The sequence below is a fragment of the Motacilla alba genome, chromosome 2 (assembly GCF_015832195.1).
Source record: "Motacilla alba alba isolate MOTALB_02 chromosome 2, Motacilla_alba_V1.0_pri, whole genome shotgun sequence".
Classification (NCBI taxonomy): domain Eukaryota; kingdom Metazoa; phylum Chordata; class Aves; order Passeriformes; family Motacillidae; genus Motacilla; species Motacilla alba.
In genome coordinates, this window is record NC_052017.1 from 120503090 (window position 1) to 120517648 (window position 14559).

Genomic DNA, 14559 nt, shown 5'->3' on the forward strand with positions numbered 1-14559 from the left:
GATAGGTGCTGGTTCTGAAGAGAAAGGAATCATTCGTCCCTTTTTCTTCATCTCTGGAAGAAGGAAGGTCCTGTGCGTATTTTGGAAAAGGGAGGCCTCGTGTGGTCAGGCGTGGGAACAGCCCTGTCGGGCTGGAGGGATCCCAGCCGCAGGCACCCCCTCCTTCAGCGGAACTAGGACTATAAACATGGACATCGGGGTAGTATTTATCATGGAATCATAGAATGGATTAGGGTGGAAGGGACCTTAAAGATCATCCACTTCCAACACCCCTGCCATGGGCAGGGGCACCTTCCACTAGACCACGTTTTTCAGAGCCACTTCCAATCTGGCCTTGAACATTTCTGGGGATGGAGAGTTCACAGCTTCTCTGGGCAACCCGTTCCAGTGCCTCACCACCCTCACAGTAAAGAGTCTCATCCTAATACCTAATCTAAACCTACACTCTTTCTATTTGAACCATTCCCCCTTGTCCTGTCACTCTTGTAAAAATTCCCTCTTAGTCTTTCCTGTAGGCTCCCTTCAGGTACTGAAGGCTACAATTTGGCAACCTGTAAGCCTTCTTTTTTCCAAGGTGAACAATCCTAATCCTCCTAGCGTTTCCTCATAGGAGAGGTGCTCCATCCCCATAATCATCTGGTCCTCTGGACCCGCTCCAGTTGGTCAGTATCTTTCCTGTATTTCATAGCAATATGGATGACTAGGTTAGGAAAAAGGATCACCTGCATATGATTGCAGCTGTTCGGTCCTTTCTTCATTGTGTTATAAGATAGATACATTTCCTTGCCTTTCTAGACATTTAAACCAGGTAACAAAATATAACTCAAACACGTAGTCCATGTGTGATATTAAATTAATTTGCTGTACCAAGAGAAGCAGGGTAGTGGTCTATATGGTAATTGACGAAATGACAACAGAAAGTTTTTATTTAAAGGCAAAATGAAGGAAAAAAAAAGCAAAGCAGACGCCTGAAAGAGTGCTTAGTTCATGTAAATTAAAAAAAAAAACCCAAAAAACAGTTCCCAGTTCTTTCCCTTGAGTTACTGTAAAATCTAGCTGTGAGAAAAAGTAGCCTAGGCAGGGATCTGTGAGAATATCCATGTATTGGTGAGTCACAGGTTAAAGCCCTTGTGCATGAGAGGATGTTCCAGCACTCTTACCTTAGACATGTATCTTAAAGTGAAGTAAATCCAGCAATAAGGCCATCAGCTGCATTCTTGTGGTCAGTTCTAAGCACATTCCCCAACTTTTTGAAGAATAACAATTAAATTAAATTCTCCCAAATGTGGGATTTACCATCAGTAACACTGATTGCTATCAGCTGGGATTTGTGAGAAGCCTCTCACCATCCATGACCTTCTGAAGAGATTATTTTGGCTTGTGAGCAGGTAGTAGGGAGTGGTCTCTGAGGAGGGCATGGGCCTGCCCTTGTGCCTGCTCCCATGATCAGTACAGGGCTGGAAGCTGGCTTTTTTTTTTTTTTTTCTTTCTTTTTTATTTATAAGATTTGTCCATTACCTTGCTTAACATTAGTAAAGATTTCCCTTAATGTTCTTGTTATTGGGATACAGCTCTCAACATACTAGGTTCAGGTCTCTAAGATACTGATCATGAGGTTCATCATCTAGAAATGGCATGTGGGACTGAGTTATCAGGCTTACCTGAAGTAAGCCTTTACTGGGAATTGAGCAGTCAGAATGAAGGGAGCAATACTCTGCACTCTGTAATCTCACTGTGCTTTTTTTACTTTGCTAAAATCTGCCTGCTGTTGCTGATAGTGTCTAACTCTCAGCAATTGCATTTCTAAACTATCACCAGTGTAAGATACAGAGGAGGCATTTCCTGATGATGTAAGCCATTGTTCGTTATCAAATGCTTTTCAGAAAGGACCTTGCTTCACACAGGGAAAATGAAAAAAGCCCTGCAAAACTGTTAGATTTTCTAATTTTGTCTAGAAAAAAAAATAATTAAGAAACTTTCTCTCTTGAGATTGAAAGAACACATCTGGAGGCAAAAGAAGTTATTCAAAAGCTTTGTTCCTTCTTGCTGTGACTCATTTTGCAATAGACTTATTTTGCCCGCAGCGTCCAATTCAGGATGACTTATGGTAATTTTTTTTTTTTTTCCCAGGCGTGTGTTGGCGATGTTGAAATGCTGAAATTCATACTGGAAGCACTGGTTAAAAAACAAACAAACAAAAAAAAATCCCAAACAAAACCTAAATAAATATAAAAAGCTAAATCCTGCCATGTGACCTTCCCTACTTGCGCATCCATCTTCCTGCACTTCCTTAGGGGATGCTGCAGACGGCTTTGCAGGCGGTTTCCCCTTCGGAAGGGCTGTCCTCCGAGCAGTGAGGGCTGTCCCCCGCATCCCCCGGGCATCCCCTTCGGGGAATTTCCAAGAGCGGGTCTGCGCAGGGCGGGCACGGCCGCCGCTCCGCGCTGCCTCCTGCCCCGCCCGGCGCCGTGGGCCGAGCCGGGCCCGGCCGGCCCGAGCCGAGCCGAGCCGGGCATGGCGCCGCTGGTGCTGTACCACTGGACGCAGTCCTTCTCCTCGCAGAAGGTGAGGGGTGGGCGGGAGAGCGGGGCCCTGGATCGCCGCCTCCCGCTGTGCCCACAGTCCCTGCGCGCCCGCGGCGCCATCGGGGCGGGAGGATGGAGGGATGGCGGGGGAGGATGGAGGGATGGGGGATGGAGGATGGAGGGATGGAGGGATGGGGGATGGAGGATGGAGGGGGCGGCCGTGGGTGCGCCGAGGCGGGGCCGGGAGAGCGGCCGGGCGGGGATGCTGGCCGGGCGGGGATGCTGGCCGGGTGACCCCGGCGGTGCCGTTCCAGGTGCGATTGGCAATAGCCGAGAAGGCTCTGAAGTGCGAGGAGCGCGATGTGAACCTGCCGCTGAGCGAGCACAACGAGCCGTGGTTCATGCGGTTGAGCTCCTCTGGAGAAGTACCCGTTCTGATCCATGGGGAAAACATCATTTGTGAGGCAACGCAGATTATTGATTACCTCGAAGCGACGTTTGTAGATGGTAATCCCACAGGCATTTCAGTACGTGGTTCTTCCCCTCACCCTGTAGGCTGCAGCAATGCTGGGGCAGCTCTGTGTCACTGCAGGACTCTTCGTTCAGGGCAGAATATGTTTATAGTCTCACAAGTAAACAAGCTCTCTTAACAGCTAGCAGTTTGGGTTGAAAACATGTTCCTGTAAAATGAGCTGAAGGCTTTCCAGCACCTTCATGAGTAAAACCTGCCACTGTGCTTCTTAGCCCTTCAGGAAGTATGGAGAGGCCAGGAATGGCAGCAGCACCACGCTGCCCTAACCCTGGTGTGACACTGCCATGAAAAGTAACATACTGAACAGAGCGGCATGACTGCCTTTGTGGAGCAGGTCCAGATTCTCTGTGAGATAAGAAGAAACATGGTTAGTTTCAGAATAATCTTTGGTAGAACAATGGAAGTAGAATGAGCAAATTTTTTTTGGAGCCAAAATGGAATGAAGAGGTAAAAGAGCAGGAAGGGAAACCTTGGGATCATGTGCAGGGTATTGAAGTTCTTTGTGTAACAGTTTCTACTGTTAAAAAACCTGCCCCAATTTTTGAAGGAAATGCAGAGCAGTATTTTGTATAGGTGTGAAGATGGCCGCATTTTGTATTTCAGGGATTTAGCACTGCGATTTCTTAGGCATGAAGAAAACTTCATTGTTGACTGAACATAATTTGTGCTGACTTTTAGTCAAAAAAGGAGTTGGGGCCCAGGTAGATCAAGGATAGGGTAAAACTCATTGATGTGCAGGAATAGTTCAGCCACGCTTTGTGTGGGATTCCTGTACTGTAATTTTTACACCATTGCAAGAGCAGTAACGTTTCAGCCGTAACAATTTCCTGGAATCGCAGCTGTTGCCAGCTGTGAGAGCATTATAGGGTTGTATGTCATAGTCACTCATTCCTAGATGTATGTAACAGAGCTGAGAGTGGTTTTCTGATTTGAAAGCCTCTTAAATACATGTTCATGTGGGTTGCTGCATAGGAATTGGAATTATAAAACATTTTAAAATGAGCTACAAATATACATTTCTCTGAACTGCAATCACATCATTGAGTTATGCTGGGGAGCAAGTGAAGCTTTCTTATGTGTGGCTGTGTCACCTGTCCCAGCTGGACATGACTGAATGAACTTTGGTCAATTAGATGATTCTTCTTTTCTCAACTTTATTTTTAACTTTGTTTTGCAGAGGAAGTACCAAGATTAATGCCAGAAGAGGGGAGCATGTATTATCCAAGGGTGCAACACTACAGGGAGCTTTTAGACTCCTTGCCTATGGATGCCTACACGCATGGCTGCATCCTGCACCCCGAGTTAACAGTGGACTCCATGATTCCAGCCTATGCTACCAGCAGAATCCGTAGTATGTACTGGTATAGCTCTGAATGTCTCTTAGTAGGTTGCTGCATTACATTCATCTTCTTTCTTAAGTCCACCTTAAACATAAAATACTGAGCACAGTTTACGAATTTTAGTTGCAGGCCTTGAGGATTTGTCCATATACTTTTTATTCATTGTGTATTGTTGGGATTTGGAAATGGGAAAGAGAAAATGTTATTTTTGAGGCGTCTGTGGAGATAATTTTTTTGTACCAAGGCTACATTTTAATTGATGCCTTTATGTTTCCTTCAATGTATTACAAAATAACTAAGTAGTTCTAGGACAAGTATCAACTCCTGACAACACGGCTGGATGATGATTCCCTATTTACTGTTGCATTCTGAGATCTCTGATTCTTTTTTGTCAATGTCAGTGGTTTATATAGTGTTGGGGGTTTTTTTTTATGATGTTTTAGAATGTTCTGTAGAACAAAGTCAAATACTGCAGAGTCTTTAAAATGTAATACATCTATACTATTAGTAAGTCCATGATATCATAAACAGTGATAGTGTGTTAGCTTGAGAAATCATATTTCCAGCAAAATGTCTTATCTTCCTTAAAATTTCTGGTAACATGCTATTATGTTGTCAGAAGTGAAGGCAGGCAGGTAATTTTCCATATTGTTGCATGGTTGTTGTTACTGAAGTAACATAGAATCATAGGATCATGAAATCATAGAATCATAGAATGGCCTAGGTTGGAAGGAACCTTAAAGATCATCCAGTTCCAACATCTTCCACTAGATCAGGCTGTTCCAAGCCCCATCCAACCTGGCCTTGGACACTTCCAGGGATACAGGGTCCACAGCTTCTCTGGGCAATCTGTTCCAGTACCTCACCACCCTCACAGGAAAGAATTTCTTCTTCATATCTAATCTAAATCTACTTCCTTCAGTTTAAAGTCACTCCCCCTTGTCCAAGAACACAAATTATTCTCTTAATCAGTGCATTGTCTGGTTTGGTGGTTTTGATTTTTTTTTTTTCCCACACATGGATTGTAACTGTTTATTGAACAATTGTGCTTTACTCATAGGCATTATGGGTAGTTTTTCTGTTTTCACATGGTAATAATCAGTGCTTTTATTACAGTTCACTTTACAACATTGTTCTCTGCTTTTCTTGCTGTATGTATTCTTCCGCTCTAACTTCTAGTTGATATAAATTATTCTCAGTTTGCACATGTTCATACTGGCAGAGCTAACATTATTGCTCATCTAAATTGGGATGTTTTCTTATCTTTTCATGCTTATAGCATAGCCTACATTTTTTGATTTGAAGCATTTTTTTGAAAAGCCTGTGAATGTTTCTTAACAATTCCTTTGCATGTTCAAACTTCTCCTGGTTGGAGATGGTTTCATTTTCAGCTTGAAACACATTTTTATTTCAGACTGCTAGATATAATAAGGCATGAGCCAGTTGTGTATTATGTTTATGCATACCAAATCCAAGTATGTAATTAATTGCATATGTAAAATTTTAGTTGCATGAGTACATCCTTCAATTTCTTCATACACTATATTTAAGGATGGCTTTCACAGTCATGTTGAAATGAATATATAAAAAGTGAGTTTGTTATTCTCTAGAAAGAATTTTTATCAGTTTAATTTATCAGACTTAATTGTAACTAAACTTTATTATCAAGTACAAGTGAGAGGTGATTCATGCTCTATAATTATTCTCTTGTTCTTGGTTTGTGATTAGAAATACTTATTTTTAGAAGATTTATAAATCACTGTATTTTGGTATTTTAGATTTTTAAGTGTAGCATTTTCGAGCAAAGCCCCATTTTAAGGAAAAGGCTATACACATATAGTAGAAATCAGTAAAATTAACTTAAACTTTTTACATCATTCCTTCTATAAATCATGTAATGAATGTTCTTCTAGGACATGCACGCAGTTCTTAAAGAACATTTCCAAAAGGATCACAGAGTCTAGCCTCAGATTTTAGCTAAATGAAAACACCTTGGCTCCATATTCAGTGGCATTTAGGCTTTTGCTGTGAAATTATGCCTATGGCCTACAGTGACAAGAAATCTCAGTGTGGGCCTACCAGCACTGTCACATTGCAAACTGATGAGCTGAAGGTGTGGTGGATCAATTTAAAAAGCATTCAAGTTTTCCAAAACACTATGTATTTAAATCCTAACTTAGTGCAGATGCTGTATTCAGGCAGCTCTTCCAATTTCCTTGGTATGATATTTGGACACAGGCGATTGATCAGTTCCTGTGGATTGCATCATGAGTATGTTTGGATATCTAATATTTGTCATTCCTTTTTTTTGTCTGCCTTTGTGTTTTTTTATCTTTTTTTAAAAAATATTTTAAAATTAGGCCAAATAAGTAACACAGAATCAGAATTGAAGAAACTTGCAGAAGAAAATCCAGACCTTCAAGATGCCTATATAGCAAAACAGAAGCGCCTTAAGGTAGGAAACCCCTTTGTATGGGCCCCTTTATTATGAGCTTGTTAGTGTTAGATTTTTTGGTCACAATATAAACATTTGTTTCACTTGTCATTACCAGTAATGTCATGCAGTGGTTTAACCCTTCAAGGCATGAAACAGTCTGTCCTCAGATCAGCTACACACTTCAAGTGTGTGCTGAAGTACTGGACTGGTCCCACTGACTTCAAAGGTAAGTACACATCAGTGCTGGTGTTGGGCTGTTGAGCACCCTGCAGGCATAGACAAACCTTAATATCTGGCATCTCTAAAGTTTTCTTCTGTTTTTTGAATTGTCACCGGTATCCATGTAATATCCATCTGACTATGTGGAGAAAATAATCACATTTATGAATAAACACTGTAGGACCTAAGTATAAGCTTCTATGATAAAAGTATAAACTCTGCATGATGATTAAAACACTAACCTGTATGTCTATTTAGTCTAAACTGCTGGATCATGATAATATAAAATACCTAAAGAAAATACTGGATGAACTGGAAAAAGTTTTGGATCAGGTTGAGACTGAATTGCAGCGGCGAAATGAGGAAACACCAGGTAAGAAATTTTTCTTGCTAAATCCTTTTAATATTTCTGTTTGAGGATACTGAGTAAACTTGTTGACAGCACCATTATAAAACAATTTTTAATGTATCAGATTTGATACTTTTAGTATATATTGATCTCTACATCACAGAAGGGATCAATACTGTTTTAAATACTAGCTTACTTTACTGTTTCAGTCAGTGAGTTATCACTGTTTCATGAGAGTGCTTGATCACATTTTCAGGAAAAAGAGTATAATTAGTTGCACAGTTTTTTAGTATTTTTATCAACAAAATCAGAAAAAAAACCCCACTACAAAATGTTGATGTTATAGGTGTAGTCTTCAATTCACAATAATGATCACAACCTTAGTGTCTAACACAGGTTTATTATAATCTTGTACAGATACACTGCTGGTATTTATGGTATATGTGGAATAAGCAATCTGAATAGTTTCTCTAATCATTAGGCAACCCTCTTCTCTCACCCTCTTGGAAAGCATTCCTGTTTACCTGCTTCCACCCAAATGAAAGTCAAATTTTTCACAGAATCACAGAATCATCAATGTTGAAAGAGACTTTCAAGGTGATATAGTCTGAATGTCAACCCACCACCATCATAACCACACCTACCCATATCCTGCTGTCTGCTGCCCTGGGCAACATATTCCAATGCCTGACCACTCTTTCAGTGAAAAACATTTCTAATATCTAATCTGAACCTTGTCTGGCTACCCTTAGGGCCATTTCCTCTCATCCTGTTAGAAAGGACTGGTCCAAATACTGAGCCCTGGGGACCCCCCCACTATTGACCAGCCACCAACTGGATGTAACTCCATTCACCACCACTCCCTGGGCCTGGACATGCAGCCAGTTTTTCAATCAATGAGGAGTGTATCCACCCAAGCCAGTTTATCCAGCAGAATGCTCTGGGAGACAGGTCAAAATCTTTACAGGTATCTAGATAATATGCACAGCCTTTCCCTCATGCAGTAAGCTTGTCACTGGTCATGGAAGGAGGTCAGGTTGGCCAAACAAGGCCTGTCTTTGTAAACTCATGAGGCTGGGCCTGTTCCCCTGGTTGTCCTGCACATACCATGTAGTGACATTCAGGACAATCTGCTCTATGATATTTCCCAGTACCAAGATGAGGATGACAGGTCGGTAGTTTCCTGGGTCCTCCGTCTGATCCTTCTTGTAGATGGGTATTACATTTGCTAATTTCCAGGCAACAGAGGCTTCTGTGGTTAACCAGGATTGCTGGTAAATGGTTGAAATAATTGGCAAGTTTTTGGCAGATCCCTTCTTACTCTTGGGCACATCTCATCTTGACCCATAGACTTCTGAGTGTCTAACTGGCATGACAGGTCACTAACCATTTTCTCCTGGGTTGTAGGGGCTTCACTCAGCTCCCCATCATCACATTCCAGCTCTGGGAGCTGGATAGCCTGAGGACCACGGGTTTTGATGTTAAAGACTTTGGTAAAGAAGGCATTAAGTACTTCAGCCTTTTCCTTATTCCCCACTATTTCCCTTTCATCCAGCAAAGGGATGAGACTCCTTAGCCCTCCTTTTGCTGCCAATGTATTTACTGAAAATGTTTTTGTTGTCTTTAACTGCAGTGCCAAATTAAGTTTGTTTGGCTTTCTTTCTGATTTTCTCCTGCATAACCTCATGACATCCTTGTAGTTACCCCTCTCCTTCCAGAGGTGAGACACAGTCCTCTTTACCATGAGTTCCAGCCTAAGTTCCCTCTTTAACCAGGCTGGTCTTTGTCCCTGACAGCATACGGGAACAACCTGTTGCAGTACCTTTAAGAATTCCTCCTTAAATCTTGCCTGTCCTTCCTGTACTACTTTGCCTTTCAGGACTGACTCCCAAGGTACTCTGTCAATCAAACTCCTAAGCAGTCCAAAATCTGCCTGGCAGAGATCCAAGGTGACAGTTCTGCTGGTGCCTTTCCTTACTTCACCCAGAACTGAAAACTCCAACTCTTGTGCCCAAGATGGCCACTGACCACCACATCACCCATGAGTTCTTCTCCAGTTGAGAGAAAGTTTTCTTCCACACACTCCAGGAATCTCCTGGACTGCTCCTCTCCACTGTGTTGTGTTATATTTTCAGCAGGCATCTGGCAGGCTGAAGTCCCCCACAAGTACAAGGGCTGGAAATTGAGAGACTTCTGCCAGCCTCCTGTAGAGTGCATCATCTGCCTCTTCGTGGTAGCTAGCAGGTCTGTAACATGCTCCTACAAGGACATCTGCAATGCTGACCTTCCCCCGATCTATACCCACAGGCACGTAAACATGTCAGCATCCTAAATTCTGTTTAAATGGGATTAGCCTTCTGCTTATTCACAGTGTGGTTCAGCTCCCAGTGGTGCTAATAGGAGTCCTTCCCCTGACTTCACTGGAAACTGCATGAAGCATCAGTCAATATCAACTGCATCTGCTCAAATCAATAACTTTTTGCATTTAGCTCTATAAATAGCTGTTGTAATAATTACTGGTTACTATCACAACTGTAAGTTTGAACCAGCAGTTGAAAATCCAGATTAAATTTTCTACTGACTCAACAGTGAAAGAGTCACAGAAAATATTTTAACTCATAAAGGATGGAAGGATTTTTTTCAGCAAACGATGTCTGCCACCATTTCCAGCAACCCCTTTCCTTTCTCTGCTAAGTAGCCTTTCCAAGGAGTCAACTGATGCAGTATTGATGAGCTTATGAAAGCTGGGATCAAATTCTGGGATTGCAGGAATTTGTGAAACATGGGACTATTGCCTCTTGGAATTTTGTCTGAGGTATTCCTACTTTGGAAGTTTGTGATCTGTACTTCACCAGGTCCTGGTAAAACTCAGAGCTCCTGCTTCTCTTGCAATTGCTTGAATACCTCAACTGCTACTGCTGCCACTGTAGGCATCATTCTTTCACACAGGATAGATTCTTTGGTCTTTTCCATCATCTTATTTAATGCACTAGATGTATTCCCAGGTATCCTTTCAGCAACCTACGATACACTCCTTCTCTACAGAGGCCTTTCTTCCAGACCCGTGTAACCAGTCAAAATGGACTGGTACCAGCTTTGTGCCAAGCTGTTGCTTTTCCCTGGTGGAAAATGTGTTAGAAAGGAGATTGCAAAATTTCTCTGTTTCCAGGGAGGTGCTGTTGAGTGTTAGTGCCAGCATTTTTCCATGCCTGCTGTGTGGGACGAACTGCAAAAGTTACAAATGAGACAGGAACAGCACAGTCCTCCCTGTTCGAGATCTAGGCTAGAGCAGAGTGCTTATGCTGGCAGCTATGATAGCTGTGCTGGCTATCAAGTTTCATATCCTGGGTTTCAAAAGCTCTTGGTATAGTCAGTACATGTCAGTCCTTTCAGGTGGTGGTAGTTCAGATCACTGACAATGAAGTGTGACACTGCCTGGCAGAGCCTGCTCTGAGCCATCCCAGGAAGATCCACCTCTTTCCTTTGACTGGAGAGGGTATCTGGGGTCTCCATCTGTGCTCCTGGCTAGTGGTGAGCAGTGTGAATATTTGTCATTTCTGCAACATCTCAGTGTAAACCCCCCATAATTTGGGGTCTAAGAGACACAAAAGAGAGACAGGTTGACAAATTCTGTCATCTCAATGGGCTGATATGTTTGGTGCAAGTCAGTCATCTGATCAATTTCTTTTTGGCTTGAAAGCCTCCAACAAGTTAGCTGGAGTTAGTTCTTGAGTGAATGCCGTAGAGCTGAGTGACACAGGCAAGATGATAAATTCTTCAGACAAGTGGTAGCTTTTCAGTAAAAGCTAAACTGCCTTCCTGCTTTCCAATCCTGTTTAATTTAATCCAGATTTGAGAAATCTACTTGAGGAAAATAAGTGTTTACTGTGGGTTTTAATTTATGAACCTGGAATGTGGATCTTTTTTTCCTTAACAAATGTAGGTCAGGATTCTGAGCCTAAGAATTTACAAGATTGTGCAAAGAGTGGACAGGGATTAGTAAAATGTTTATTGATTTATGTTTTAGCTGACGTGTTGTTGCTCTTTATTAGATGGTACTTTGAAGTAGCACTAAACTAAATGTGCTTATATTCCATTAGTTCCTAATGCTTTATGTTTTATCTCTGCTTAGAAGATGGAAATCAGCCTTGGCTCTGTGGTGATTTCTTCAGTCTGGCAGATGTGTCACTTGCTGTCACATTACATCGCCTGAAGTTTCTGGGATTAGCAAGAAGAAACTGGGGAAATGGAAAGCGGCCTAACTTGGAAGCTTATTATGAGCGTGTCGTGAAGAGAAAAGCATTTTACAAAGTTTTGGGACACGTCAACAATATATTAATCTCGGCTGTCCTGCCAACAGCATTCCGTGTGGCCAAGAAAAGGGCTCCCAGGGTTCTTGGCACCACCCTGCTGGTCAGCATGCTGGCAGGGGTGGGTTATCTTGCTTTCCTCTGTCTTCGGAAGAGATTTGCCAACATGGTGCTATCGATTAGAACCAGGCAAAATTATTTTTAGACCTTGTCTGTCCCTGGTGGTGAGTGGAGGGCATCTCTGCCCCCAGGAAAATATCTTCAATAAAATATAAATGTAGAAGAACGATTATGTCTGTGAATTAGAACATTGCCACAGAGTAATCATCTCCTGCTGCTGTTTAATTGGGTTGGCAATACTGAGATATTTTTCAAAAATATTTGTTGGGGGGATGACAAAGGAAAGAAGAGATGTACTTTTCAGCCAAGGGCCTATAACTGTGACAGTGCTTCGTTAAAGTGGTTATTGTCTCCTTTACCCAGTAGCTGACCTAATTAAAATGCTTTTATTTTAATAGATATGCAGCAATGTGACAGCTTTTCACTGCAGATGAAATGCATTATTGTGCAGAAACCAGCATTGTCAAAATACTGAAAATAGCTCTTACTTTAAATGCTCAGAGTGAGATATAATTGGAACATTGTGCCTGTTGTGAACAGGAGCAAGTTTCTCTGTACTGATTATTGTCTGTTGATTTGCAGTTGGACCTTTAGGAATGTGTTAAAAATTAATCTTGTAAAGCCACTTCTGTCAGTGTATGTTCATGCAGCAGTACAGGAAAAGACCTGAAACAGGTAAGAACATCAGTGATTTCTGTACCACGCAAGTGAAATTCTCCAGAGGCATCACTGGACAGCAGATACTACAATTTTGCTGAAATACAAATGGAAGCAAAACACCTGACACTTGTCTTTTGAAAGCCTTTCTTGCTCAGCCTCAAACTCTGGCAGAACCAAATCAAAGGTGCACATTTGCTGCTTTCTTTGGGGTGGCTTTGTACAGTTGCCTCCATATGAGTGTCCTGTGTACTGTGTTTCACTCTGAGCACTGGCTATTTTTGCACACTTCTTGGCAACATTAGCAATTGCACGTGTCTCTATAAAATGCTTGCCCACAATGTGCCACAACCAACTAGAAAACACACAGAGCAATGCCTTTTTGCATAAGTAATTAAAAATAGATCACTATCTATCAGTCTGGTTAGGCAGCCTAGATTGAAGGTAAAGCTGTAATTTAGCAATCTGTTTACTTATGGATAGGGGTCGTGTTGATGGTAAGTGAAAAATACAGAAAGTTTGGAGACGATTTGTACTGCTGATTTTTTGCAAAACTGCCCTCTTGTAGCTTGGAAGAAAGGTGTAGAAAAAGAATTTGATTACTTCCTACTACTCAACAGATGCTGTGAGTTTTATTAATTTTGAACTGAGCTCCCATTTCACCAAGAAATGTACATTTACCTGATGGTAGACTTTGAATAATTTTGCATCAAAAAAAGCCTTTGGGAAGGGCTGAAAATTCTCATGACAGTTTAGTAAGACTTTTGTATGCTTGATGAATGTTTGAAAGCCTCAGAGTTTTGTTTACAAGTTGTACATAGATGCAACAAACAAGCATAGCTTTAAGTGTTTGCCTATCAACAGTCAGTGCTAGCAGGCCTAAGTACATTTTAGGTCCAGTGCTGGTGGCTGTGGTCTCTCCACACAATTGCATTTAGGTGTCAAGAAGGTAATTTCAAGTTTGCTGGAGAGGACTGAGGCAGTTTCTGTCTGGGCAGTCTCACCATCTAACACATATCAATATGGATAAAATTATTGGATACTCCTGCTTATTATTTAATAGTGTGCTAGTTGTCTAGCAAAAGTAGACCTGAATCTCATTACTCCTTTTCAGTAATAAGAAACATCTTACCTAGGAAAAAATGCGCTTTTTTTTTTTTTTTTTGTAAAAAAAGGCAGTTTTATATAATTCTATTTCATGATCCAGTGGTTCTCAAGAACTTGTTGAATTAAATGTGCTCTATTTGGAAAAGCTTTATTATCTCCAGAGTGGGTTTAATCCAACAATACTGTTAATGTACTGGCGGCTTTAACTGAGTTTGTTGTTTGTGTGTTGCAGTTCATCTGCATTTACTTGTAGCTATCAAATTCCACTAAGTTAATAAACACAGAGACCTGTAACTTAATGCTTCCCTGGCATGTATTTCTGTCAGACCACCTGTAAAATGTAATTTGATCAAGTCACAGTAAAATTAAATATATATGACTTAGTCATCTTTAGAGTGAAGTGACCACCAGATGTCAGTGGTCCTCCAGGACTCTGCTCTGGCATGCCTGCGAGGCAGGAAAACTCTACTTTTCACAGAGAAAAAGTTTGTGATCTCAGCATAAGAGGGTTGTGAACACCCTCATTGCACTAGCAGTCTCTCCAGAGCTCTGGAAACAACTGTGTGGTTCTACCACAGGTTTGTTCTCCGACACCTGCCACTTATGCTTGTGTAGTGTCTATACTGGTTAAAAGAGAAGCCAAAGTTGAAATGATATTTCACATGAAAATGAATGTTACTGAACAGCAATTAAACTTGCCATCTGCAAGAATGAGCTTGGATAAAACTTTTACTGTGGAAAAGTTTGGATCCCTGGTTTGATTCATGTCTGTGAATTCAACTGTTCAGTATCCTACTTATTTTCACTGCCCTGAAGTACTCTGTGCATTCATTTCTGTACAGGTGGTAGCAAAAGGCTTATCCATGATTAAATTCCTCAAAATAGGATGAGATTTAGAAGCACACATGCTGCATTTGGCTCTTTGTGCAGGATAGCTTTTGTGCTTGCAAAGTTTCTTTTCAA

General features: G+C 41.5%; 1 protein-coding gene across 1 annotated transcript; it reads left to right on the forward strand.

Moving 5' to 3' along the window:
- The first annotated feature begins 2223 nt into the window (after positions 1-2223).
- Positions 2224-13882, forward strand: GDAP1 (ganglioside induced differentiation associated protein 1). Its single transcript, XM_038129496.1, has 6 exons — positions 2224-2565; positions 2840-3032; positions 4235-4408; positions 6758-6852; positions 7312-7426; positions 11535-13882. Exons 1-6 carry the CDS (start codon positions 2515-2517, stop codon positions 11915-11917), a joined length of 1011 nt encoding a protein of 336 aa, XP_037985424.1. The 5' UTR covers positions 2224-2514; the 3' UTR covers positions 11918-13882.
- The last annotated feature ends 677 nt before the right edge of the window (positions 13883-14559 follow it).